Raw genomic sequence first — 27,615 nt, 5'->3', positions numbered from 1 at the left:
ACTGGACCAGTCGGAGTGGATGCTGAACAAGGAGGTGTTCAATCAAATTTGCGAAACATTTGGGAAAATAAGACTGGACTTGTTTGCGACGGTTTCAAATCATCAAGTACCGGAGTTCTTCTCAAGAACAGAGAAGCCAGAGGAATCGATGTGCTAAGTTGTGACTGGCCACAAGGCTTCCTTTATGCGTTTCCTCCAATTCAGATTCTGCACAGGGTGATCCAGAAGCTTCGACAGCAAAAGGCAGAAGTGGTGCTGATAGCGCCCTTTTGGCCAAGGAGAGCGTGGTTCCCAGAGCTACACAGACTATCGATAACAGATCCTTGATTCCTTCCCATTCAGGAGGATTTACTGATGCAAGGCCTGAAAAACACCCTCATCCAGGGATGCTCAAACTCACAGCATGGAGGTTGAGCGGACGATGCTAGAGGGGGAGGGTTACTCTAAAAAAGTAGTGGAGACCATGCTAGCTTCCCGTAAGACTTCCACTAATAGGACTTACAATGCTACCTGGCAAGTGTTTCACTCCTGGTGTACAGATAGGGGAATAGAGCCCATGAAGGCATTTGTCAGATCAGTTTTTGGGGTTTTGCTGACGGCCTGGACATTGGCCTAAGCACTAGTACTCTCAGGAGACAAGTGTTGGCCATTTCAGCAGTTAAGGAGGTCAGACATGGGAAGTCTCTTCTTACTCATGCTCATGTCAAAAGATTTTTAAGGGGGTCCTCCCTGATGAACCCTCCACAAGTACACAGGTTCCCTACTTGGAATCTGAATATAGTATTGCGAGCCTTATGCCAACATCCCTTTGAACCAACGGCTACCTGCCCTTTAAAAGAACTGACTTTTAAGATCTTATTTTCGGTAGGCATCACTTCAACACATAGAATGTTGGAATTGGGGGCATTGTCAGTTAATAAAGAGCTTTGCGTTTTTCATAGGGACAAAGTGGTACTCTGTTTGGATACTGCTTTTGTACCAAAGGTTAACTCGATTTTTCACAGGGCAGCAGAAGTTGTCCTGCCATCTTTCTGCCCTAACCCCAAACACGATAAAGAGAGGGAGTGGCACTGCCTGGACGTCATGTGGGCACTCAGTTTTTATATTGATAGGACTAAGCAGTGGAGAAAAACTGAGATTCTTTTTGTGTCCTTTAGAAAATCTTTGGGGGAACATGTCTCCTTGGCTACATTAAGTAGATGGATTAAAGGATATATAATTTTAGCCTACAAGTCTAACGGCATAGATCATCCTGAGGGGATTGTGGCACACTCTCTTAAGGGGAGCAGCCATATTGACAGTATATTGCTCGTTTCCTATGTTGGAAACCATTTGTAAAGCAGCCACCTGGAAATCTGTTCACTCATTTACCAGACACTATAGGGTGGGCAAGCTTCAATCTGCAGAGGCAGCCTTTGGCCGTAGGGTGTTGCAGCACACTCTGTAAATGGGGAAACTCCTGTTCCCTCCCTTGGGGCACTTTGCTCTTTTACGTCCCATGCATAAGGACTGTCCCACGAGCTGAACTACTAGAGAATGGAAGGTTTCTTTCACTTACCATGAAGCGTCCTTTCTCGGTGGTTCAGGAGTGGGAAAGTCCTGCCCACCCGAGTTGGGTGCGCTTCTCCAGTTTACAGAGAGGGATGCAAAATGTAGCATAGTAAGAAGAGATTGGATTTATACCCTGCCCTTCACTACCCAAGGGAGTCTCAGAGCGGCTTACAAACTCCTTCCCCTTCCCCTCCTCACAACAGACACCCTGTGAGAGCAGGTGCAAGTGGAGGAGTGGGGAATCAAACCCGGTTCTCCCAGATTAGAGTCCGCGCACTTAACCACTACACCAAACTGGCTCTCAAAGTAAAAGAAAAAGGGAGCAACAGTTGGAGTTGGCCTTAGCAGACTGAAAGAGTAGGCCACCCTTTCTCCCATTACTGATTTAAGGAAGGGCATTGTGGTTTGGTATTCACTGTTTATTCGGTTTGTTACATTGTTTGAGTCTCTCCAGTGTTTTGGAGGGAGTTCTTCCTTCTAGTACCTTTTCTGGTACTAGATCAGCAGCTTGAAGATGACTGGGAAGCCTCCAGGGGATAAGCCCCTCCCCGCCTGGATCAAAGCTCAGAGCCGATCCTTATCCCATGCATAAGGACTGTCCCACTCCTGAACCACCGAGAAAGGAAGCTTCACGGTAAGTGAAAGAAACCTTCCGTTCTTTCCTAAAGATGTGTCCATAGAGTTTCCATAAAGCCTTTCACAACTTGGGATCCACGTACTTGAAAAACCGTCTAACCTAATGAAGTTTGAAGAAGAAGAGATTGGATTTATACCCCGCCCTTCACTTGGAGTATCAGAGCAGTTTACAAACTCATTTTCCTTTCCCTCCCCACAGGCACCGTGTGAGGTAGGTGGGGCTGAGAGAGCTCTGACAGAAACTGCTCTGTCAAGAACAGCTCTGACAGAACTATGGCTTGCTCAAGGTCATCCAGCAGCTGCAAGTGAAGGCGCAGGGAATTAAACCCGGTTCTCCCAGATTAGAGTCCACACACCTAACCACTACACCAAACTGGCTCTCCTGCACAAGCACACTTTCTTGCTTGCACACAAAAGCTTACACCTTAAATAAAACTTTGTCAGTCTTAAAGGTGCCATTGGACTCAAACTTTGTTCTGCTGCTTCAGATCAACATGGCTACTCACCTGAATCTGTCTCTCCAAATGTATACTTCAAGCCAGGAAAAGTTAGCATAATGTTATCTTGTAGTGGTTCCTTCATTCCATAGGTCTCCTTGACTTCTGTTTGGTCTATGGCCTTTTCTCTGACTGTCACTGCTTTTCAGAATGCCTTGCTGGAGGAGGTATACAGAATGCTTTATCTAGCAAGATTCAGGAAGGTTTGATTAGCCGTAGTATTCCTGCAGCTTGTGGTATGCAAATTCTGATTGCTGTGTAACTTGTCTGCTGTTGGACTATCTTCTGGAATCTGGACTCTGAGGACTTGGATGTTTTTAGAGTTCTGGCGAGAAGTTATGAGTTTGGATAGACTGTGTGCATTGAAATGTGGGTTTAATTGATTTTAGGTTTTGTAGATTTTAACTGTGATTTCTTGGATGTGGGTATATTTTTGTCAATTTATAAATTGCTTCATGCTGTGAAGTTAAAGCTGCTTAAATAATTGGCTTACTCTAGGATCCCTTGAGGAAAGCAAAAATATTTTAGAGGGGACCATAGGATTTATGGCAATAAAAATGTTCCTGGCCTCATTCTTCTTCTCTCTGTAGTCTGGGGGGCAGGGCGGGGAGTGAATGCAGACTAGGGATGGGCAGGGGTCATTTCCTGCAGGAGCGCACAGGAGCGGAGCTCCGGCAGTAAAGAGCCCAGGGGGCGGGCACATGCAACAAGCCCCACCCCCTCCTCCCAGCAGCCCTCAGTCAGAGCAAGAAGCAGCCAGGTAAGTTGCAGAGCTCCCCCCTCCCAGGCCCCCCGGTCCAAAACAGTCCAGTGGCACATTTAAGACCAAGTCTTATTCAGGTACAAGCTCTCCCTCCTCTGCAAGGACAGATCTGCACATCCCCCCCCCCAATAGTTAGCAATCCAAAACAGTCCAGTGGAGCCTGAGCGGTGGGTGTTGCCTTCTGACACACTTCCGGTGATATCAGGAGGTGTGGCATATACAAATAAGTAATGCTAATGAGTTATGGTAATGAGCTCCTGCACCTCTTTTTCTACAAAATGACCCCTGGGATGGGCATGAACTGAACTAGATGCAAGCCAGTTCAGTGATCCTTTTCATTCCTCCCTGCTTGGAAGCTGCAAGAACCTCATGAACCCAAATCAATTCGGTAAATGGAAAAGTGTATGGAGGTTGATGAACCGTGGTTCTTGAGACCCCATGAACCTTCATTTTCCTGGTTCGTGCCCATTCCTAATGTAGACGATACTGGAGGATATAACTCAGAGTTTGTGACCTCTCACAGTCCAAAGTAGAGCTGAAGCTTCTCAGTGTACATCCTTAGATGGGAGTAGTCCTGCTCCAGGTCTGACAGAAAGAAATAGGGGACTTTTGTTTCGAGATCTGGCCAGTTTCATCTGATTATATCAAGTAATCTAGATTATAGAGCAATGAGTACTGCAGCCTTAAAGGCTGGTCTCACTGCAGTGGCCAACCGCCAGTGTAAACTTGGTGCTGCTAGTCTACTTCCTGAAGGGTTTGGTTAGTGACTGGCTGCAACTGCATCAGTATCTCCAACAATTGTGTTGTAGTGGCCCAAGCAGGTGTTTTGTTGCAGTGGTTGGGCTGTGACAGACAGGGCAGGCAGAACCAGTCAGGGGCTGAGGGGTGGGAAGGGGCATTGCCAGAGATCGAGGCTCCATGTTTGTGGCATAACCCCCCCCTTAATGGGACTGAGCCCTACTATCAGTCACTGGGCAGCTGAAAGAGTTTGCAGGGTCCCAGCAATCCCCTCCTGCAGAGAACTCAAGCCATCATCAAGAAGAAGGTTTTTATACCCCTCTTTTCTCTATCTTATGGAGTCTCAAATTGGCTTACAAAAAGATTCCTTTCCCCACAACAGACACTTTGTGAGGTAGGTGGGCTGGGAGAGTTCTGAAAGAACGGTGACTGACCCAAAGTCACCTAGTAGGCTTCATGTGGAGGAATGGGAAATCATGATACTTTTTTTTTTTTGCGCATTTTCTGTATGTGTGTGCCCTGGCAACCCCTACTGGGGCATGGAGGATGTTCAGAAAAGAGGCCTGCTAGTCTGCCTCTGCCTCCTGGCCCTGGTATACTTGCCATGGTCGGCCCAGCTTAGTTTCCAAGATAATCGGGCTTGCCTTGGCTATCCAGGTCAGGGCATGGGGTAGAAATCTCCTTTATATTAATGGAAGATTGGGAGGCAAAAAAGGGCCCAATCCCACCCCCAGTGGAAGGGAAGGAGCAGACTTACTGCAGCTCCCACCTGGTTCATATCAGCCAATAAACCCTGGTTCCTTCAGCAATTTGAGCTATTAATTGATACAAAATAAGGACAAAACCCGGCAGGCCTTCCTTAATAACATTGCAGCCCAATATACTATTCCACACGAATTATTGCAATCTTTGGGAAGCAGTGTCGATTTAAGGGAATGGATTTATAAAGAAGATACCCTAATTGACAAATTTTTAATCAGTAAATCAAAATTTGCTCCATGGTACAAAACCATCAAAAAAGATAATCTTAGAGTGCGTTATTTGACAGAAATTACAAGCTCAGGGCAGCACTCTCATCATTACGTTTCCAGTCAATGACAACTGAGATGCTGCTTGGACGATTCCAGAAAAAACCTGTGGACCAGCGTATATGTATCTGTGGATCCTCGATCGAGGACCTGCCACATTACGTTCTAAATTGTCCCATATACTTGGAACCAAGAGGAAAATTTCTCGCCAACATATTGTCTGGTCTCCACCTTCTTTCTGACTCTGATAAACTGATTTTTATGTTGTCAGATACAGATTCTTTTGTTTCCAACAGGATGGCACCTTTTGCTCTAGCTGCTAGAAAAATAAGAGCAAATGTAGCAACTAGGAAAATAACTGATACAGCTGCTGCTAGTTAGTTTGATGTATTTTATTGTTATATTTTAAGTATACATCATTATAAATGCTTTTAGATAATATTTATTATAGTGCTATATTTTAGTGAGGTACTTCATTGTTATATCTGTAAGTGCATTTTACATCTAACGACTCTCAATTGTAAAGGCTTATGGCCATATAGAATAAATTTTCTACCTACCTGCCTGGTTCATATCCACCTGCCTTATTTCAAAAGCTTATGTCCACCTTGCTTCAGTGGCAGCTCTTATGCTTTTGACTCATGGTGGGGGCTGGTGACAGGGAGTGTGCGAAGTAGGGGGCTGTGACACAGGGACTGGCAGCTCTTGGTACCTGTGGTTCCTGCCCACTTCACACTAGGATGCCTTGGGGATGGGATGACCCCAGTGGGGAGAGTGATCTCTCAGGCCATCAGCCCACTGGGGCCTTCCCCAGCAGTCTTAATTGCCAAGGCACAAGGCCCCCCCCCCCCCCAATTTATGTTTCAGGTTCTCTAAAAAAGGTTGCAAAAAAGTATCCTATGCATAGGTAGATGCAGACTGGCTGTGCCTGATGTCCAGTAGTTCCCCATCCTTTTGGTATATATTGAATTCATTTCATAAACTGTTTCTGTAGTCATGTATTTCTCTCCAGTGACTGAGACAATGATTTGGTATCATTGCTGATGCATTTGCAGATTAAAAGTGAAGTGAACAAACTGTACAAATTGCTGGAGATAGATATTGATGGAGTCTTCAAGTCCCTTTTGCTGCTGAAAAAGAAGAAATATGCTGCTTTAGTTGTAGAGCCAACAGGAAATGGAAACTACATTACCAAGCAAGAACTTAAAGGACTAGACATAGTGAGAAGAGACTGGTGTGACCTTGCAAAAGAAACTGGAAAGTAAGTTACATTCTCTTGTGTATAGTTCCTTATTGAATAAATTATTTTTTGTATAAATGTTGTTACTGTCTTTTATAAAGAAAAAAACTTTTGTTTGCTTCAGAGCTGTGATCTTAAGCACACTTGCTGGAAGTAAGCATCACTGAAATCATGGGGGTTTACTTATAAGTAAATGTATTTTAGCATCAAGCCAACTTTGGGTCCTTTGGAGCCTTCCAATTACCTCCCAGTGTTGAATGTTTCATTTCTGGGTGAGGTAATTGAGAGAGTGGTTGCAGAACAGCTCCAGAGTTTCCTGGGTGATATATTGGTCCTGGACCCATTCTAGTCCAGCTTCTGCCCTGGCCATGGGAAAGAGATGGCTTTGGTTTCCCTCACAGATGAGCTCTGCAGGCAGCTGGATCAAGGTGGGTCTGCGCTGCTGGTGTTATTGGATCTCACAGTAGTGTTTGATAAGGTCAATCATGATCTCTTGACCCACCGACATTAGAGTTCAGGGAGTATTCTTGCAGTGGCTTACCTCATTTCTCCAAGGTTGGGGACAGAGGGTGACAGAGAAGGAAAGAGGGTATCCTTAGTATATGGAGTACCAGAAGGGGCAATCCTCTCCCTGATGCCATTTAACATCTATATGCATCCCCTTGCCTTACTTGGAAGAAGTCATTGGTACTTACTTCTGAATAAACACACATAGAAGTAGGCTTCCTATCTGGTCATAGAAACTCCATGAATTTGTTCTTAAGCTGCTGGGGGCAAATAACACTTTTTAATCTATGAACCCCAATCATATCTGACAGTTAGCACCATCGTCTCACTTGAAAGTCCACCTAATTTGAATTGTCTAGAAACAGAATAATAAAATTTATGTATGTTAAGGTAAAGGTTTCCCTTGCTTGAAAGCCAGTCGAATCCGACTCTAGGGATGCGGTGCTCATCTCCGTTTCCAAGCCGAAGAGCTGGCGCTGTCCAAAGACATTTCCGTGGTCATGTGGCCAGCATGACTAGACGTCAAGGCGCACGGAACGCTGTTACCTTCCCACCGAAGTGGTACCTATTTATCTACTTGCAATTTCTTGCTTTTGAACCGCTAGGTTGGCAGAAGCTGGGGCCAGAGACAGGAGCCCGCTCCGTCATGCGACACTCTGGTCTCGAACTGCTGAACTACCAACCTTCCGGTCTGCAGTTCAGCATCTTAATCACTTGAGCCACTGCAGCCCCTTTAATCTTTTGATCATTGAAGAAAGAAATGGTAGGCATTTGAGGGCATGGGGGGGGTTTGCTCTATAAATTTGTATGTACAATATGGAAATAATCCTAAAATTAAGAGAGACGGTGATGGTTGCTGGTTCAGAATTATTTAAAAGGGTGTTTAAAGGGGAATAATCTGGTATTAGTAATGATGGCTCAATGGGGCCTCTGGGTTTGGAAATAAAGTGGCTCTGATTGTCAGTTTCCAAAAAGTGATCAGTAGAGGAGGGCTATTGTCTGCAAGACCTTTGTGTGAGCTATTCAGTGGCATATATTGCCACTGTTGGAAACAGGAACTTGGATCCCATGGATGATTTCAATGGATGGAAGGGGATGGAAGGGATTTCTGTTTGCAGAACTCTGCTTCCTTGCCTCCCTTCTCCTCAAAATGCTGTGGTCAGAAGTCTACAGTGGACGGGAGAATTTAGCAAAAATTACTGTCTCCGTTTTACCTACTGAAATGTTTGCATGAAATCCAACTCAGGATGCTAGGTAGATCATTTATCTGATCCAGCATGGGTGTGCTCTTAATCCTAACGCAATAAAAATTATACAGTTTCATTGACAGTCTTGTTCATTACACCATGGGTCTGTTGAAAATACTCATGGCAGTTGGGTAATTCATTGGGAAAGGTCTTGTTTTATGCTTCTGGGTCTCAATATAACACTTGGGTAGCCTGATCTCGTCAACTCTCAGAAGCTAAGCAGGGTCATTCCTGGCTAGTATTTGGATGGGATACCTCCAAGGAATACTAGTATGACGTAGGGGCCAGCAATTGCAAATCACCTCTGAATGTCTCTAGCCTTGAAAGCCCTGTGACATCGCCATAAGTCAGCTGTGACTTGAAGGCACTTTCCATTCTGTTCCAAAGGATATAGTGAAGAGAATATATGTACTTTGTATGTCTCTTACAAGATTTACTGTTTTAACATGCAGACTTTTTTTACAGTTATATAATTGGCCAGATTCTTTCTGATCAGTCCCGAGACGTAATTGTTGAAAACATCCAAAGGAAATTAATCCAAATTAGAGAAAATGTGGTAAATGGAAGTGTGCCAATAAAACAATTTGAAATCAACAAGGTAAATAATATTCTTATGTTTGAACTGGTCTTAATTTATTAATTGAACTGCCTCCTGACTCCATTTCTTTTGTGTATGAAAGATTTCCTCCTTATAGCACAAGCATACTGTTCAAATGCTATCTACAAAGACTGTGAATTGTGATCTGAACAACAGAGAGAAAAATAGCATGTGTGTAATCAGGTAGGAAAGAAGGCAGGATTTGTCTAGATTGCCCAGAAGACCAGTGGTTCTCTCCATCACAGCCAGACTTTTCTCCCCAAAGTGAGCCTGTTGTTTCTTCATAAACCCATCATTAAGATGCTTTAGTTTCAATCAGTGCATTTCTGAACATATGTGGAGTCTTGGATCTTCTGTGCTGATGGACATAGTTGAAAAGGAACTACACACATGTAGAATACAAACAGATTTAGAGTCCAGTGGCACCTTTAAGCACATTCCATTCTAATTAAATTACTGTGGCAACTGCCTGGAGAGGAGAAGGGGCACTGAAAGAGGATGAAACATTGCAAGAAGATGGGTTAAGTGCAAGGACAGAGATTCAGGTTGTCCCTGTGACTTCCAGAAAGCTTTTGATAAAGTTCCTCATCAAAGGCTCCTAAGTAAGCTCAAAAATCATGGGATAAAAGGACATGTCCTTTTATGGATCAAAAACTGGCTAATTAATAGAAAACAGAGAGTGAGTATAAATGGGCAGTTCTCTCAGTGGAGGGGGGTAAGCAGTGGGGTACCGCAGGGATCAGTACTTGGTCCACTGCTTTTTAACTTGTTCATTAATGATTTGGAGTTGGGAGTAAGGAGTGAAGTGGCTAAATTTGCAGATGATACGAAGTTGTTCCGGGTGGTGAAAACCAGTGAGGATTGTGAGGCACTCCAAAGGGATCTGTCAAAGATGGGCGAGTGGGCGTCAACATGGCAAATGGGGTTCAATGTGGCCAAGTGCAAGGTGATGCACATTGGAGCCAAAAATCCTAAATATAAATACACGTTGATGGGGTCTGAACTGGCAGAGACTGATCAAGAGTGAGATCTTGGAGTTGTAGTAGATAACTCACTGAAAATGTCGAGACAGTGTGTGACTGCAATAAAGAAGGCCAATGCTATGCTGGGGATTATTAGGAAGGGTATTGTAAACAGATCAGCCAATATCATAATGCCCCTATATAAATCAATGGTGCGACCTCATCTGGAATACTGTGTGCAATTCTGGTCACCACACCTTAAAAAGGATATTATAGCTTTGGAAAAAGTGCAGAAAAGGGCAACTCGAATGATAAAAGGGTTGGAACACTTTCCCAATGAGGAAAGGTTAAGGCGCTTAGGGCTCTTTAGCTTGGAGAAACGATGACTGAGGGGTGACATGATTGAGGTTTATAAGATTATGCATGGGAAAGAGCAGGTAGAGAAAGAGGTACTTTTCTCCCTTTCTCACAATACAAGAACTCGTGGGCACTCCATGAAATTGCTGAGCAGTTGGGTTAGAACAGATAAAAGGAAGTACTTCTTCACCCAAAGACTGATTAACACTTGGAATTCACTGCCACAGGAAGTGGTGGCGGCTACAAGCATGGACGGCTTCAAAAGGGAATTAGATAAGCATATGGAGCAGAGGTCCATCAGTGGCTATTAGCCACAAGGTATAGATAGGGACTGGGGCAAGTGATGCTCTGTCATCTTGGTGCTTGGGGGGGTCAACAGTGGGATGGCTTCTAATGTCCTGGCCCCACTGGTGGACCTCCTGATGGCACTGGTATTTCTGGCCACTGTGTGATACAGAGTGTTGGACTGGATGGGCCTTTGGCCTGATCCAACATTGGCATCTCTTATGTTCTTATGTTCTCTAGGTGGTTAAGAAACTATTTCAGTGTATGTGTGGGTGTATGTACTACATGCACACATCTCCCAGTCTTGTTCTTTGTATTTTAGGAAGGTCAGAGGGCTCCAGGTTCGGTTTTGCTCTGTGACACCTTGTTGGGTGGACAGACTGAATAGTCAGGTTCACTTCTGTTCTTGTCTGCTTATTTCTATGGTTCTTTCCAGTCTTTCTTACAACTGTTCAACTGGACAAATAAAACACAGGTGGAGGCCAAAACAACATGTTTTCAATGAAGTGTTAGGCGGGGAATGTTCCAGTTTGTAATAGTAAGGTAGGGATTCATTGTCCTAGTGGGCATGGATAATCCCCTGCCCCCTCTCCATTTGCCTGCTGGTGATCTGAGCTATGGCAGGAGAAATTTTTTTAAAAACCTATAACCCTACAGCATTGCGTATGGTGCCAAGTCACTTCCGGTTAAGAAAGGAAGGAAGTGACATAGTGTAGCTCTAGGAATCACCACGTAGTGGTTCCTTGAGCTGCCTGTGTTACTTGTTGTTTTTTTTAATTGGAAGTGATGTGATGCTGCATCTGGCATTGCATTCCCCCGACATCCCTGCCCAAAAGCCTCTTGCAGCTTTCCAGACAGCCCTAGGGTAAAGTAGATCACTACTGTAACCTAGCAATTACAACCTGTCTCTCACAAGACTGAATATTTTGTAACTGGCCCAACTACAGTAAATAAACACTGAGGTAAGTTTGTTGTTTCCTTTTTCAGAAAGTTTGCCTCAGGTTAGGAGGTTTACTGGGCCTGGTTACCAAAATGCTGGTTCCCTTGACGGTGTCAGTTTCCCTTTTCAATTTCCCTGGCTCTCAGAAACTGCTCAGGTAGTTTTGGTGCTTCTATGTTTTACCAGTATGCTTATTTATCACTTAAAAATAACCTTTCTCCCCTAAGCCTACCCACCCTACCTAAAAACCATCTTGGGTAATCTTCTGACCAGAGCCTTCAAGGCCCTATCCATGGAGAAAGGTTTTTTCCTCCTTTTAAAGTTGAGGCTTGCTCCCTCCCTCCCATTCAGTGGAGTTCCATGAGCTTTTACTGGCTGACAATCACTTGGTTTTGCCTGTAGCTATAATTGCAAGGATTGATCCAAAGCCCTGAAGGAGAGGCCAAGTCTTTTGGGGATCGCTGCCATAGTAGACTGTGGCTAGTTTATCTTGGTGATGCTGCATAGTCATGGTATTCAAGCTCAGAACCATACTAAGATGCCAGTTGGTCAAATGTTTATACATTTGCCAAGCTGTACAAAATTGCCTATCCATATGTTTGCAGATTCCGCAAAGGAAAGTGGCATGGTATAGCCTGCTCTCATCAGATCTTGGAAACTAGGCAGGGTTGGTAATCGGAAGGGAGACCACCAAGGAAGACTCAGAAGAGGAAGGCAATGGTAAAACTACCTCTGCTTTCCACTTTCCTTGGAAGCCCCTTGCTGAGGTTGCTGTGATGGCACTTTATTAAACACACACAAACATTTGCTGATTTCTTTGGATGCTCCAAGAAGATTTCTAGTGTAGAGCAGCTTGGGACAGCATGTTCAATCCTTCTTACAAAACCTCTGTCATGATGTCCAAAAAAATTGGTGGAGACAAGCTGTCTTGCATCCATAATCTCACATTATCTCTGCACACCTTCTACTGAGATTTTGCTGCCGAAGTGCAGTAAAGAGGGCTTTCATGGTTTCTGGCCAGATGGCCAAAGCCACATCATGCTGACTCATGATGTGGTCATCCTTTTGTATTCCTGTCCTGTTGTTTCAAGGGCTACACAGAATGGGAAATGCTTTTTATATGTGCATTTCTTCAGTGTATAGCAGTATGCTTCCCTATTAATTGATAGTAGCAGTGAATTGCTCCTTTTTTCCTACTCTGAGAAGGCTTGAGCTTTGAAAGCTGAAAGCTCTGGAACTGAGATTTCTTTTAGGTTGTACTTTGTTGGATGTCTGTAAGACAGAGGATCAAGTAGAGAGGGGCTGTGCGAGCATCACACTTGAAACTATTAGTTGGCTCCTGAATACCAGATGGTAGAAGGACAAAGCAAAGGTATATGTTTCTGACCATGAAGATTAATTTTCGTGGCTAATAGCCATCAATGACTCTTGTCTTTCATTAATTTGTCTAACCTTTTTACAGAAGCCATTCCAATTAGTGACCATTGTAACATCCTGTAGCACTGAATTCCGTAGGTTATCTGTACATGTGAAATAATATTTTATTTTTTCTGTTTTGAATCTGTTACCAGTCAAGTTCTTTGAGCAAGATTGTGTTCTAGCACTCTGGGACAATTTTTTTCTCATATAATTTATAATTTTTAAGCCTTTGTCACATCTCTTAGTAATTTTCTTTTTGAAATCGAAAAACCTGGAACCCCTTAGACTTTTCCAATAAGAAAGGTGTTTCAATCTTCTCTTCATTTGAGTTGACCTTTCTCAGTTCTATTGTGTGTTTTTGAGATGGGGAAACCAGAACTGTATGCAGTGCTACAAATATGGCTGTGTTATATATACTTTTTTGCAAAGCCATTATTATACTAGCTGTTTTATTTTCAGTGCCTTTCCTTATTCCCAGTATTTAGTTTGTCCTTCTCCCTGTCACTGCACACTGCAGGTCAGACTAGCAAGGTAATATGATACACAATTATTGGATCTTCTGTGACTTTTTAAAACTCAGAAGTAACTGTAGTATACACATGTGTGCTTGAATAGGGATGTGAAGGCCTGGAGTGGAGGGAAGGAAAAATAGTGGTGGTGGGAAGGAAAAATAGTGGTGGTGGGAGGTCTTCCCAAGGCATTTCTCCCCCAGTTTTTCCAAATGAAAAACAGGGAAATATAGGGGAGCTGGGGAAAAGACCTCCTATGAAATATTTTCTCTTTTGGAATGAGTGAAATGCTTTTTAAGGCATGGTTTTACTTACTCAGTGTGGCATGACAATTTCAATATAAGACAATTGCAACATTATACGATGATGTGTATGTATTCTTTAGGGGTATCCAGTGTATTTTTAAGGATATGTTTATTGTTTAAATTTGAATAATTTTATCCACAATTAAAGCTATGATTTGTTTCTTACTGCATTAGTAAATAGTTCAGTGGTTGAAAACTGTAAAAAGTAATTTGGTATCCAGATATGCTGGTAGTTCTATTGTGCTGGTATGAGACTGTTCCTGTCTAAATAATATGCTTTTTATTTGGTACAAAATTTGTATTCTAATTTCAGCTACTATTTTTTTCTACCCCCTCAGATGGCAAAAAGTAAGACTCATGTACTAAAGTAGAATAGGGTACAGCAGGTATCAACTGTCTCGCAAATATTGGGTTTATTTTTAGTTTTGTTGGTAGAAAACCAAAATGTTTGTATTTTTAAATTCCATAAATATACCCAATAGTACAACTTTTATATGCTCACCATGTTATAAATTGTGTATTTTATGTTGTTAAAGTAGTAAAGTAAGTTTGAATTGATAGTAAAGGAAGTATTGCATATATTTCAGGTTTTGTGTGTTGCGGAATTAGGGCTGGATTGAGTCTCAGTCCTCTGCTAAAACTCTGCAAAACCTCTGGTACACCTATAATATTTTAATATCTATAGTAATTAGCCTATATAGTTGAAGCTCCGGTTCTGTTCTGCTATCAGGAAGCTTCAGGACTCTGCTGTGTGTGGACTTCACTGGACATGACCTTGCCTCTTGTGGGAATGTTTATACTTTACAGTAGTCAAATGACATACATCTGACATATACAACAAAGTCAGCCCCTTTCTTTCTATCTCTGGTCAGGAAAATCAAGGAATGCTGGGTTAAGCCAGGGTGACTCACAGAATCAAGGTTAACTGTGTTCCTGGAAGCTAGCTCAGATACCCTATCTATGTAAAATTTGATAGTCTCTTCTGACTGCTTCCCTTGTACTCTGTGGCAGCTGTCAGGCCTGTGAGGGACCCCGCCTGGCCGCTTCTTGCAGCATGGGGCCAACAGATCCTGCTGTCTCTGCCAGCTTTCCCACCTCTGCTGGTTCCCATGTTGGCCCAAGTAAGTCAGCCCCAGTCCCTCCCCTGCTCTGGTTTGCAATCAAAGTTGAGGCTGCAGGGGACTCGCTGATGTGGGGTCTGGGAGACACGTCTCCCCGCCAGACAGAGGTTTTGCATTACGTATACTGCCCAGCACTAAGGAGTACAGGCAGTGGAAGTGGGAGGGTGTGCATCAGGGAGAGACTTAGCTTAAGGAAATACCAGGCCTTGGGGGGAGTAGCTCTATGTGCAAGGAGTCTTAATGCTGTGGTGACACAGCTGCTTGTAAACTTCTGGGGGGGTGGGGAGAAAGAAGTGGCGGCTTCGGCTGGGAAACAAGAGGGAGGAAGCCACAGCCACTTCAAGTTTCGTTTTGCAGGGAGAGGAAGCGAGCTGTGGGGGAAGCGAGCTGTGGGGGAAAGCCGGCAGGAGATTGGGGGAAAGCTGACAGGAGATGAAAAGTCTCTGGTTCAGGTTGGCTCATCTCAGAGAGATGAGGGGGTACCTGTTGCTTTTCTACAGGGAGGTGGATTGAAATTGTCCACTGAGACCATGGCTAGTGACATGGACTGCCTGACAAGGTCTTGAGATAGCGAGGAAGGTTGCAGGCTTAACTTGTATGGGAAATTATAGCTGTTTCTATACAAATGCTAGAAGTGTCCGAGATAAAATCGGGGAGTTGGAGTGCTTGGTGTCGGAGGGAAAAATAGACATTGTGGGTATTTCAGAAACTTGGTGGGATGAGGAAAATCAGTGGGATACGGTGATTCCCAGTTATGTATTATATCGGAAGGATAAGGGGGGAAGGGTTGGAGGTGGGGTGGCTCTGTATGTCAGAGAGGGTATAAAGTCCAGAAAGATTGAGAGGCTAAGAGAATTGGATTGAAATAGGGGGGCCAAAAGGAAACTTAACACTGGGAGTTTGTTATCGCCCACCAGATCAAAAGATAGAAGAGGATTATAAAATGATGAATGAATTAAAGATAGCAGCTAGACAAAAACACTGTGTCATAATAGGTGATTTTAACTACCCACACATTGATTGGGTCAATATGTGTTCTAGTCAAGAAAAAGAGATTGAGTTTAAAGACACTCTAAATGACTGTGCTATGGAGCAGATGGTCACGGAACATACCAGGGGAGAGGTGATCCTTGATTTGCTCCTAAGTAACACTCAAGACCTGGTGAGAGATGTAAAAGTGATTGCACCACTTGGGAACAGTGATCATAATGTTGAGTTCAACATTTGTATAAATAGGGAATTGGCCAAAAAGACTGACACAACCACTTTTAACTTTAAAAGGAGTAACTTCTCTGATATGCAGGGGTCTTTTCGTAGAAAAAGAGGTGCAGGAGCTAATTAGCATAACTTATTAGCATATGCCACACCCCCTGACATCACTGGAAGTGTGTCATAGGCCACACCCCCTGACATCCTACTGGTGGACCTCCTGAGGGCAACTGGGCTTTGGCCACTGTGTGACACAGAGTGTTGGGCTGGATGGGCTTCTCTCAGCTTCTCTTACGTTTTAACCCAGTGTGCTGCAGCAGTGAAAAAAAAGGCAAACTCTTGAATTAGGGATGATTATGAAAGGGATGAACATGAAAATTGAGCCAGCTTCAGAGGACGGCGGAAGACAGGAGGGCCTGGCGGGAGATGATCCATGGGGTCGCGAAGAGTCGGACTCGACTGTGCGACTGAACAACAAATGAAAGGGATTGAGAATGAAACATCTGATATTGTAATGCCCCTGTACAGATCTATGGGGTGGCCTCATTTGGAATACTGTGTAGACTCAGGGGAACTGATTGGCTACTGTGTGAGACAGGATCCTGAACTAGCTGGACCACTGGTCTGAGCCAGCAGTGCTCTGCTGTTATATTTAAAGCATGTTTGTGATTTGACTAAAAAATAATAATGTTGATTGGGTTTGCCTGTGTCCTTTTTAAAGTTTATATATACATGTTCCAGCCTGACAAAGTGATATTTATGTCAGATCTGGCCCTCATAACAAATGAGTTTGACACCTCCGCTTTAGGGCATGTTCATATTCCTTGTAATCTGTGGTACATATGAGCTTCATTGTAATAGCTGTAGATAATCTCCAAATTTACTTAAGAAATTTGACCTTCCTGACTCTCCAGTTCAATTTTGCTTTAATCTGTTCCAAGTGAGTGTTAGTTATGTGTGGCAAAACAAGAATGATGTGTCTATCTCTTAAATGCCAAGCAGAAATCTGTATCTCTGACTACATTGTTACAGTTCTCGCGAAGATTGCAGCCCTCTGTGCCCAGGAAAGGAAGTGCACAGGTGGTGACGTGCTAAGAACATGCCGAAGTCGTGGTTAGATTGTTGGACTAGGAACTGGGAAAGCCAGGGCTGTATCCCTCCACTGCCATGGAAGTTCATAATCTTGGGCCAGCCATTCTCTTTCAGTCTAATCTGCATCACTGGGTGGTTTCTGGCACGCTGGAGGAAGGGAAAGCAGTGTTGTTAGCCACTTTTGGTCTGTACTGGAGAGAAAAGCATGGTATAAATATCAAAATAAATACATTCCCATTTTAAGAGTCAGTTTGTGAAAAGCCATTCAAGAAATTAGGTGTGCTCCTTAATATGTTTGCTATTTCAAATGTTTATGCCTGTGAATGATATTTTATAGGTAGCTACTCTTATCTTTTTAATATTGCAGGAGTTTATTCAGCCTGTTTCCCCCAGTATAACTTTTTCTCTGTTGATCTATAGGCATTAACAAAGGATCCCCAGGATTACCCTGACAAAAAAAGCCTACCACATGTGCATGTTGCCCTATGGATAAACTCTCAAGAGGGTAGAAAATTAAAATCTGGTGACACTGTATCTTATGTTATCTGTCAGGTAAAAATATTCAGATTTGTTTTGTGTAAATAATGTATCTATTCTTTCCTTTTTTATATAAAACAAAGAAGTTAAATACAAACATGACTTCAACATAATAAAATGTTTTAAAACCTGGCTTTTACCACCCATTGTGTTACTGCATTCACCCATCCTTTTCTTACATTTTTTCTCTGTTGCTTGTGCAGGATGGATCAAATCTTAGTGCCAGTCAGAGAGCGTATGCTCCAGAACAGTTGAGCAAACAAGAAAATCTTGTTATTGATACTCAGTATTATCTGTCACAACAAATTCACCCAGTTGTGGCTCGTATCTGTGAACCCATAAATGGAATTGACTCTGTCCTTATTGCATCTTGGTTAGGTAAGCATTCAAAACCTGTACTTATTTTCTAGTTAACTATTTGTTATTCTTCCCTCTCAAATTAATGTTAAATCCTTTTAGTAGGCAAATTTACCTCAGTTATGCATTACTCTGTATTACTTTGTCTCTAGGAGTCCAAGCAATAATCTGATGTATACACTGTCTCTGCTCTGTAGGACACTGCATGATCAAAAAACAAATTAAAAAAACAACAACTAAGGGTGAAAGTTGTTCTCTGCCAGGGCTTGAGCAGTAAAGAACTTTGAATGTAGGACCTGAGAGACTTTGTGGAGAGATTCAGCATGTGAGCAACACCCAAGCACTGGCCTTCACATCCCCAGTTCATTTTCCTGGCCTGAAATGGTCCGAGGGGACACTATTTGGCCCACTGGAGAAAAGAAATCCACAGGGAATGTAGTTTTCCCAGAGGGCCAAATAATACCAACCCAGACTGTTTCAAGTCAGAACAATAGAAGCTCCTTTGCCACATATGCCATGGTTCCAGTCCAAAACGGGCACTGCGTGTGCAGGAATTGAGAACCCTCAACTACACAGGGTGAAGACTCCAGTCCCAGTTTATGTGCTCTGTAATGTGTGAATCTGCCTTGAAGTCCATCATGCCAGCAGCCCATGTCAGTATTACTGTGTGATGCCGCAGTGCCATCTCAGCTTCACTCTGTGCTCCTGCTGTCTTCTTGTCTGCAGCAGCAGTGTTCTGGGGGAAGGAGGCATGTGAGAGCAGGGATTGACGGGCTGGCCTGTAATACAGAACCCCTAGCCATGGAGGCAGGTGAGCTCATCCACAGGCACACACACACTTGATCTTAGCCCAAAGGCCGAGAAGCAGGCACTTGCACCTGCCCTTCAAACAAGTGTGTGGTTCTTTTAAAGTCTGGACTGTGCCAGGGTGGGGTTGGGCTGGCAAGCAAGGCAGTATGTGAGGATGCATGCAGGTATGCCACTATTCTCAGCTGCACCAGCACAAGGTGCTGACAGACCAAGTGCCCAAGGCCCACTGCAACCCTCAGTGCATCAACTGTCTAGTCAGTAAGGTCTGAAGAAATGGGCTTCAGTTTAACACAGACTCAAACCTCTTGTAAAGCAGCCTTTTAAAATGAAGTCTCATCAAACTCCTGAGTGGTGTTTAACTACAGTTGAGTGTGCATCTCTGTTAAAGCCTGGGCTGTGCTGCCAGATGGTCTTCCCCAGTTCTCTAAGTGAGCAAGTGCTGTATGGATCTCTTTTACTGTGCTCTTCTCAGGCCAAACTTAACCACCTTCTGCTCCCTACCACAGCCTTTACCAATAGCTACAGAAGCAATAGATAGGCTAGTGGGGTGTAGGAATGAAAAAAAACAGGGATGCAAGATGCACCAAAAAGGGAGGAAAACTTCCCAAAGAAGAGAAAAGCAGCAAGGGAAGTATTGGGTGTACAGTTCAGAGAACAGTAAAACAGACGGCTGGAGGACTTGAAGAGTGAGAGATGAAACAAAAAGGGGGAACCATGTTTTGGAATTATTTTAAATTTAATTCTGCATTTCCTGAATTCAGAGTTTTCTGGAAGTTTAAATATAACACTGCTTTATTATAATTTAGTGTAAATTGTCCCTTCAGTCTTCATTCCATCCAGTTTTTTTCCCTTCTGGAAAATGTTTTGCTTTAATTACAGGTTCCATTTTAAAGCAATATAAATAGGAAACTTACATGATTAACAAATTACAGGGGCCATCTTAAACAGCTCTGTGTAGAAACAGGTTCCATTTTATTCAGGATGATAGCCTGCCGAACAACTGTTATGTAATTTCACAGTCCCTTTAAGTTTTAAAAGGACTAGAAACCAGCCTAAGAGCTGATAGTAGAGGGGAGGCCAGATCAAGTCCATTATATCCTGAGTGCTAGAGGGGCCAGGTCTACCCACAGGAAATAATGGGATTATTATTTCCTGTTCAGCCAAGCCTCCCAGAAGTGCAAAGTAACACAGTACACATAGCAAGCATTTGAGTACTCTAGAACTTTTCATAGTACTGGATTTTAAAGACCATATGGAGAGAGGAGAGAAAAAGCTGTACAATCACTTTTTATTAAGACTAAACAGTATAATACAACATAGTGTCAAACTTTTTTCCCCCCACCTTGTTTTTTTAATATCAGTGATCAAGAATTCTGAACTTGAAAGTCTGCACACTATCATGTTTTATTTTGGTTGGTCTTAATAAAGTAAGGGTAAAGGTAAAGGTTTCCCTTGTCTTAATACAAGATATCATATGGCTTTTTTTCTTGGATTTTGCGATGGACCAAAAAAATTACTTTTTTTGGTATGCTTTGTTTCCCTACTTAATATTTCTCATATCAGAAGTCTTAGAAGCCTTTTGCTATTCTCTTCCTTTCTTCCTACAACTGTCCTTCTGTCTTATGAGATATATTTTTGTATGATGTGCTATCACATTAAACTGAAGTGGTCAACAGACTGATATTTTTTGCTCATAGATGGGCGGGGGGACATTTTACAATATGAGTTAGCCAGTTTTTTAAAAAGACAGGATCACCTTGTCCCTCTCCTCATTTCCTTTCCCTTCCATGGGGAGAATTTCCTTTCTTAAGGAAGAAATGGAATGGTACCTGTTTGATAGTTCACACTGGCAGCTCAACAAGAGCTGCTGCCTAAGTCTGTCACCCCTTTTCATCATCCCTGCTTGCTACTTCAGTGCAGAACAGCTAATGTTCCTTCTCTCCTCACTTCCCTACAGTTATCTTGAAAAGCCTACAGTTATCTTGAAAAGAAGCATAGCAAGCCATGCTTGCCTGTACATGAAGTAGATGCATTTGTTTCCATGATGTTTGTGCAAAAGTTCATAAACTCCTATTGCCCCTTCATAATCAGGAAAAATAAATGAGGCAGCATGTGTCAAACCTCTGCTCTGAGTATGGCTGGGTCTATGCCCTGTGAACTAACGGGCTAAAGCACTGGGGCAGGATCTTTGGCTTTCTAGGCTTTGCCCTTTGACCAAAAGCATGCAAAGAGGTCACCATGATTTCCCCCCAAGAGTGGTCTTAGATGCCTAGTCTACCCATGGGCACAGACGGGCATGGTGTAACAATTGGTGTAGGGGGGCCCTTTCCATTGCTTTACCTGTATAGGCTGAACTGTCCTTGCATCCCTAGTTAGATGTGTGGAGGCTCCCCTTTAGTGTTCATGTCTTAAGGCCATATAACTGTCAGGTTCAGAGCAGAGCCGTGTTAAAGATATAACTTGTTTTTCCCCTTGGCTGTGTTTGTACAATCCTCCTGTTTTGTGCTAAATTCTCATTCAGTAGAGTTCCCAGCACGGAAATCTCCATGTATATATTTGGAGTATGACATTAGGCTAAAGATGTATAGGCTCATGCCATGCATCCTGTCGTCATGAGGAATGAGTGTCCTGGCTGAGTATATATGTAGCGCTTAGTAGTGTTGTGATTGACTAGATGCTTAGTCTGTGTCTTAAGGTGTGCTTGGGGCTTGGCGTTGTGTTGGGAGGCTGGGGTGGGGACGGCTGTAGGTTCACTGTCTTTGAGTTCAATGAGAGTGCTTCATTATGACAGGATGATGTAGTAGGACATAGGTTGGAGAGCTTCAGGTGCTAAGCCTTTTTCCTTTCCTGACACTGTTCAGTTCTATACTGGTGCCCCTTGTAGCCAGCATCACTTTGATTTATGCCAATGTATTTGAATGTTGTGCCAGCATAGGACATTTCACCATCCTAAGCCATTCAGAGGCAGGGCTTGGTAGGGCACCCTGATAATCTATATCGAATCTTGTTCTTGAATTCTTCAGCACATTCTACTGAGCTGGAATTCAGTCATTCTTCCTGAATTCTGCCTTTGGCAGAATGTACCAGGAACTTTATAAGTAATACTACTGTGTTCAGGCTATTATCCAGCATTGAGGAAGAAAGCCACTGAACTTTATTGATCTTCAGAGTTTAGCCAAATATATGTGACTAATTCAAACATATTTTTATTGCCTGCGTTCTTGGAGCTAGCTTGTAAAATTTGACAGCTTTTTGGGGAATGCATTGTTTCATAAATATGAAATGTTTAGAGAAATATATTATAGATTTAGTTCAGGTCCAGGTAATCTGGTTCCAACAGTTATGTTGACCAAACTGGACACTGCAGTTAATAGTTTTTTGAAAACAGATTCAGACTAAAAACCTCTAGGTGGCAGCACTAGACACTATTTTCCCTATTTCTCAAAAGCTTTAATGAGTTAAGCTGTGAGGTGATTAACTTTTAAACTTGCATAGCTCCCAAGTAAGGCTAGGATAGTGTTAGTTTGTTTAGTGAAATAGTATAATTACCTTGCCAACTGAGACATTTCTCTTTATTAGGAAATTTCTGAATGTAAATGTTGCTGTTAATCTAATTTAATGTATGTTTTGTGCAGATTAGTTATTGAAAGCTGTTCTGTCATTATATAACTGCCCTCTTACTATTTTAAACATTTTTCCAAGGCCTAATCAAAAGAAAATTTTATTAGGTTATCATTGCTGTTAATGGAATTGAAAGGCTTTTAGAATAAGACAGACTAATGATTGATTAATCCTCTGTCTCTTTATTTAACTGGGTCATCATAGCTAGATTATAAAATTCAAAATAAAGTGGAACTCATGTTAATACTTTTCCAAGCAACATAAAGCAGAGGTGATACTTCAGTACAAAGGGGAGTTGGTGCCTCCTTTTTCTCAGATACATATTACAGATGGGAAGGAACACTATGTCCATGAGTTATTCTGGCTTGGTAGGTCCTTTTTCTTTAGTAAAACTAAAACGTCAAAAAAATGTTAAAAAGTTAACATTAAAAATGGTTTACTTGAACCAGAGAATAATCATTGAAGGAAGCAAATTACAAGATTATTAATCCAATCATATACCTTCTGTATCATTGAAACCGATCTTGATTTTATTTCTTTACTATGCTCTTGCATACATTGGTCATATTTTTCTCCAGACAAAATAATGATGAACACTAAAATGGAAGCTGATGTCAGATGCCTTGATGGAATTCTATCATTGCAGCTCTGTGTCTAAACATATTAATGAGTTCAGATGGCTTACTGTACTTTTCTGTTTAAATTTGCTTTCTGGGGGCATAGAATTAGTGAATAAGGTAACAGTGTGATAGATGTTAGTTGTTACGTAACAGTCTGCCACATATAGAATATTAAGTGAAGTCAGATCTTATTTCTTAGCCCAAGGACAGTACACACTAGAATCTTTCTGAAGTAAATAATGTATTTCTCAGTCCCAGAATATATTTCATATAGCAGAAGTGTATGAGATAAAAAAGCATTGTTGTATTGTAAAATATTACATTCTGTTAGATCACAAGAAAAGAAAAATAACACTTGCATTACATTTAAAATTAATTGAACAGTACATATTATGTAATAAACATTTTAATGAAATTAGCATACTCCTGCTATAGTATATATACTTTCTGAGTCTTAAGTTTGCTCTTTTACAATGCTGTATGTAGAAATTGGGTTGGGTTATGATTACAGTTGGTACAGTTGAAATGTTTACTAAAAATACCATATTCAGGCATTCAGATTAAATAATTTTTTGATGGTCCTGACCTTCTGAAGCATCAAGTTGCTAAAATGGGCATCAGTTCTCAGGCTTCAATCCATCCACCACCAGAATAGTATCAAAGTCCTAGTGGTATGTATGGAGAATGCTTTAGGACAGCTTCAGCAAAGGTACAATGTGGCTGGCAGTCCTAATGAATTATGTTTAATGTTCAGCACTTACTTGAGCTGTAGAAACTACTGGTTTGCTAATTTTATGTTTCTAAAATTTGAGTTAGAATATTGTGAGCAGTAATATGTTACCAGTACTTCATTTGGTAATGTATTATGAATAAATACCTCATTGAATTGGGTTATTTGATCCAAGTTATACAGTGTGTCTATCTTTTCTTACTACTCCCTTATTACAACAAATGACAAATAAAATTGATAGCAGACTCTCTTGAAAAGGAGCTTTTTTTGCAACACCTTTTTATCTTTTCTGAGAATAATGTTAGGCTTATATTATATGCTTAGCCACATTCTTTCTGTGTTAATTTAATGAATTATCATATGATCAAATGGATCTTTCTGAATAGGAAACTCATTCACTTATTAGTCCAGCAAAATATTGGTGGGCATCGGGGATTTCAATGATGGTTGAGTTGCTCATATTTCTTATACTTTCTGGGCTCGGGTAACCAAAAGTGCTTTTTGTCTCCAATTCTGACTTTTTAAATGCTGCTGCTGAATTTTAACAACTGCATTAGATTGAAACCTACATGCTGTTAACCACTGAGCCAAAATGAAATCGACCAGTGCATTGAAGTCTGAGTTGGCAGTTGTGTACAGACTTGAAGGAGTGGGTAATAGCTGTACAACCAGGGTTCTTTTAATGGAGTTTTTATAGTCTCTCTTTCATTTTAATGATGCCATTTTGGTTTAAAGACTTTCCTAATAAAGATGCACAATTTTATTCAAATATCTGTGTAACTTGAGAAAATAGCAATAAAGCTTTTCACTAGGTGTAGCATCTTCATAAACAAAATGTTCTATTGCATACTCCCCATGATAGATAATGCACAGGGCTTGTTTTATTTATAAGCTATTTTATGCGAAAAGATAAGTAATTTCTTCATGTTGCTCAGATCTTCATCTTGGGTTAAAAATGGAAAATGTATTCTTTTTTCTAAGCAGTCTCATCCTTCAGTTTTACTTTGGATTTTGCAGTTTTGTTACTCCATTTGAAGCTGATGTGTCAACTTATATGAATTGCATTCTTTGAACTTTGAATTTATATTTCGTATTAATAGGGCTGGATCCCTCACAGTTCAAAGTCTATCACCATTATCATAAAGATGAGGAGAATGATGCCTTGCTTGGCGGCCCAGTTCAGCTCACTGATGAAGAGAAATATAAAGACTGTGAAAGATTCACATTTGCCTGCCCAAAATGTGGGACAGAGAACATTTATGACAATGTCTTTGATGGTTCGGTTCGTATTTTGGCATTTGCATTTTGTAAATAGATTCTCTAAATAGGGTGTACTGTAGGAAAGAAAATATCCTGTTCTGTTTCTAATTTTGCATATGGGATGCTTGTACACTGTTGCCAAATCCACTTTTGCATACTGTTCTCTGGAAGAATCTGTCATCCATTTTTTCCATCATTACTGAACTTATTTTTCAAAGTTTTCAACATGTTTCACTGCTTGGAACTTCCCAAATAATAAATCATGTTCAATGACCAATAGATTTTCTAAATCAAATTAATTGGAGGAGATCAGTTTTTGAAAATTTCTGTTGTGTAATTTTTCATCCCTCTTGCCTTTTACATAGAGGTTTCTTCTGTGTTATCTTTCCTGCTGTCTTTGTACATCAGACATAAAAAGTCATCGGGTACATTCCTGTCATGAAGTACTGCCAAAAATGTATCTGTGACCTTGGATCAGAACTTGAAATGGAGCCAACTATTTAACTCTACTGCAATGTTATGCATGTACTAGTTATTGGCAAATTAGCAGGCTGTGGAGTAGTGAAAACCTTGAAAGTTAAAGCAAATAAATCCTTTCTCTAAATTAAAAGTAATTATTTTAAGTTAATTTGGACAAACAGCAGATGTTTTGTGTTCTTTGAATCAAAACAAAGCAGTAGTTGGAAGCAAGTGAGAGGAAAAGGCAGGCGCAGATCAGCAATACTTGGTAAATCCTTGACTTTGTTTCATTACAGCTGTAAATAAGATAGTTAATTGCATAGAGGCTTGACAACTTACAGATGGGCTAAGTGTAAGAAGAACGGATGTCAAGCTCTGCAATCTCTTCCACCTGGAATTGCTTAATGTTGTTAGTATGGGAATAGTGGGATTGCATCACATAAGTACAGATTTTTAAGCAGTAACAAGAGGGGGGGGGGAGATTTAGCTCACTGTTATTCTCTGCAATGGGTTTCTTTATCATGGGAAATGTATTAGCTTAATTTTACTGTGCACAGACATTTCAAGACTGAACATTTTGTTATGTGACAAAGTTTGCAAATTTGACAATACAGTAAGTATATTATAGTGTGGTATTTATGGTAATATGTTATCCTCTACAGTTTGAAAAATAGATACTGAATGCAAAAAGAACGTTTTGGCTTACATTGACTTTAAATGTCATACTTGCATAAGACGATTTGCAAACTTCTTATCAGTATCTATTCTCTGGATGTTAATAGGATAAAATGAAGGACAGGAGAATGATCTAAGCTGCTTTGGGTCCCCATTGGAGAGAAAGGCAAGGCATAAATGAAGGAAAATCAGAAATGTTTAAAATGTTAATTTTTGGTTTTTCCTTTTAAATCTGTCACAGGGTCTTCTGATAGAAGCCAGTTTGCTACAGTGCAGCAAAAAAGAATGTGATGAATCCCCTCTAAAATATATAACACAAATTAATAACAAGCTAATCCTGGATATACGGCATTACATAAGAAAGTACTACAGTGTGAGTAATTTTCTTTCTATTTAGTCAATTATTTTAACATCAAATTCTAGATCTTGCACTTCATCTCTTTATATATCTTTAGGTATAATCAATGCTTTAGGTATAAAGAACTTTAAAATGACTTTTTAATGAATTTTCCTTACAAAATATTTCCTTACAAAAATGTATGCTAGCATGCAGCCTGATCTACAGAGTGTTTATAAAGTGTATATGTCACTCATTTCTATAGAGTTTTTGCAAGGAGTCTTACCAATGAGCAAATTGAGTAGTCTGAATAATCTTAATTTGGGTTATCAGATTACAGGTAGATTATACAGTGCTTATTCTGAAGATATCATGTGTTTAACTTTGCGCTGGGGAAAAATATTGTGAAATAGATGGTAAATTGTTAATGTTTCTTTCAAATTGTTCAGGATGTATTGCTTATTAATGCAGAATGTAACATTACTAATCCAGTTCATATCTGACTGATTGGCAAAGAAAATAATGTCAGTGCCAATAATTTGTGCTTTAGCTACCTTTATTAAAGTGGCTTGTCAATAATCTGAAAGCAGATGAGCAGGAGATTTTTACAGGATAGTACATTTAGAGAGGCTACTAGTGTATGAATCTTCAAAGAGCTGTGTGTGCCCCAAACACCTTGGGTTTTCTGTTGAAATAGATGTTCAGAACTAGGATTTAATTAAAGCACTTGTTTCCTGAGTTAAAAGTTGCCAGTAGTTTGTACACTGTTTTCAGCGTTGCACAACTTGGTAGGTGACATCCAGAACATATGGAAATGACGTTCAGAACAAGAGTACTGCTGTATACTGGAATGTGTGATGCTTTCTTAGGGATGGGGGTGCATAGGGAGCAATGTTACCTCTAAGCTGTGGAGTCTTGTGAGCAAAAATTCTACTTTGTGAGCTACTGGCATTAAAGTTGTGAGCGAGCCATTTGGCTACTGCATAAATTAGTTTGTTCTGGAGCCATCCTTCCTGAGCGAAGACAAAAATGTGTGAGCCGGAGGCTGAAAAATTGTGAGCTAGCTCACACTAACTCAGCTTAGAGGGAACACTGGGGGCTCATGAATTTTGATAGCTTAAAAAGTTGAAAATATTTATTTATTTATTTACATCACTGATACCCTTTCTGTCCAATCAGGGCATGTATTTATTTTCATAAGAAAA

The 27,615-nt window shown here is 41.2% G+C and overlaps 1 protein-coding gene across 1 annotated transcript in view; it reads left to right on the top strand.

Moving 5' to 3' along the window:
* Positions 1-27,615, top strand: part of LOC107123940 (DNA polymerase alpha catalytic subunit-like) — a 359,842-nt gene that overhangs the window by 84,912 nt on the left and 247,315 nt on the right. Inside the window, exons 8-13 of the mRNA XM_015427290.1 lie at positions 6,269-6,474; positions 8,673-8,805; positions 17,425-17,556; positions 17,745-17,919; positions 24,780-24,961; positions 26,315-26,446. Coding sequence (XP_015282776.1) covers positions 6,269-6,474; positions 8,673-8,805; positions 17,425-17,556; positions 17,745-17,919; positions 24,780-24,961; positions 26,315-26,446 — 960 coding nt within the window. The remainder of the gene's footprint in view (positions 1-6,268; positions 6,475-8,672; positions 8,806-17,424; positions 17,557-17,744; positions 17,920-24,779; positions 24,962-26,314; positions 26,447-27,615) is intronic.

The sequence above is a fragment of the Gekko japonicus genome, unplaced genomic scaffold (genome assembly GCF_001447785.1).
Source record: "Gekko japonicus isolate JY-2015 unplaced genomic scaffold, Gekko_japonicus_V1.1 scaffold1514, whole genome shotgun sequence".
In the NCBI taxonomy this organism is placed as follows: Eukaryota; Metazoa; Chordata; class Lepidosauria; order Squamata; family Gekkonidae; genus Gekko; species Gekko japonicus.
Note: the sequence above shows the minus strand (reverse complement) of the source record. Positions and strands in the feature narration are given on the sequence as shown.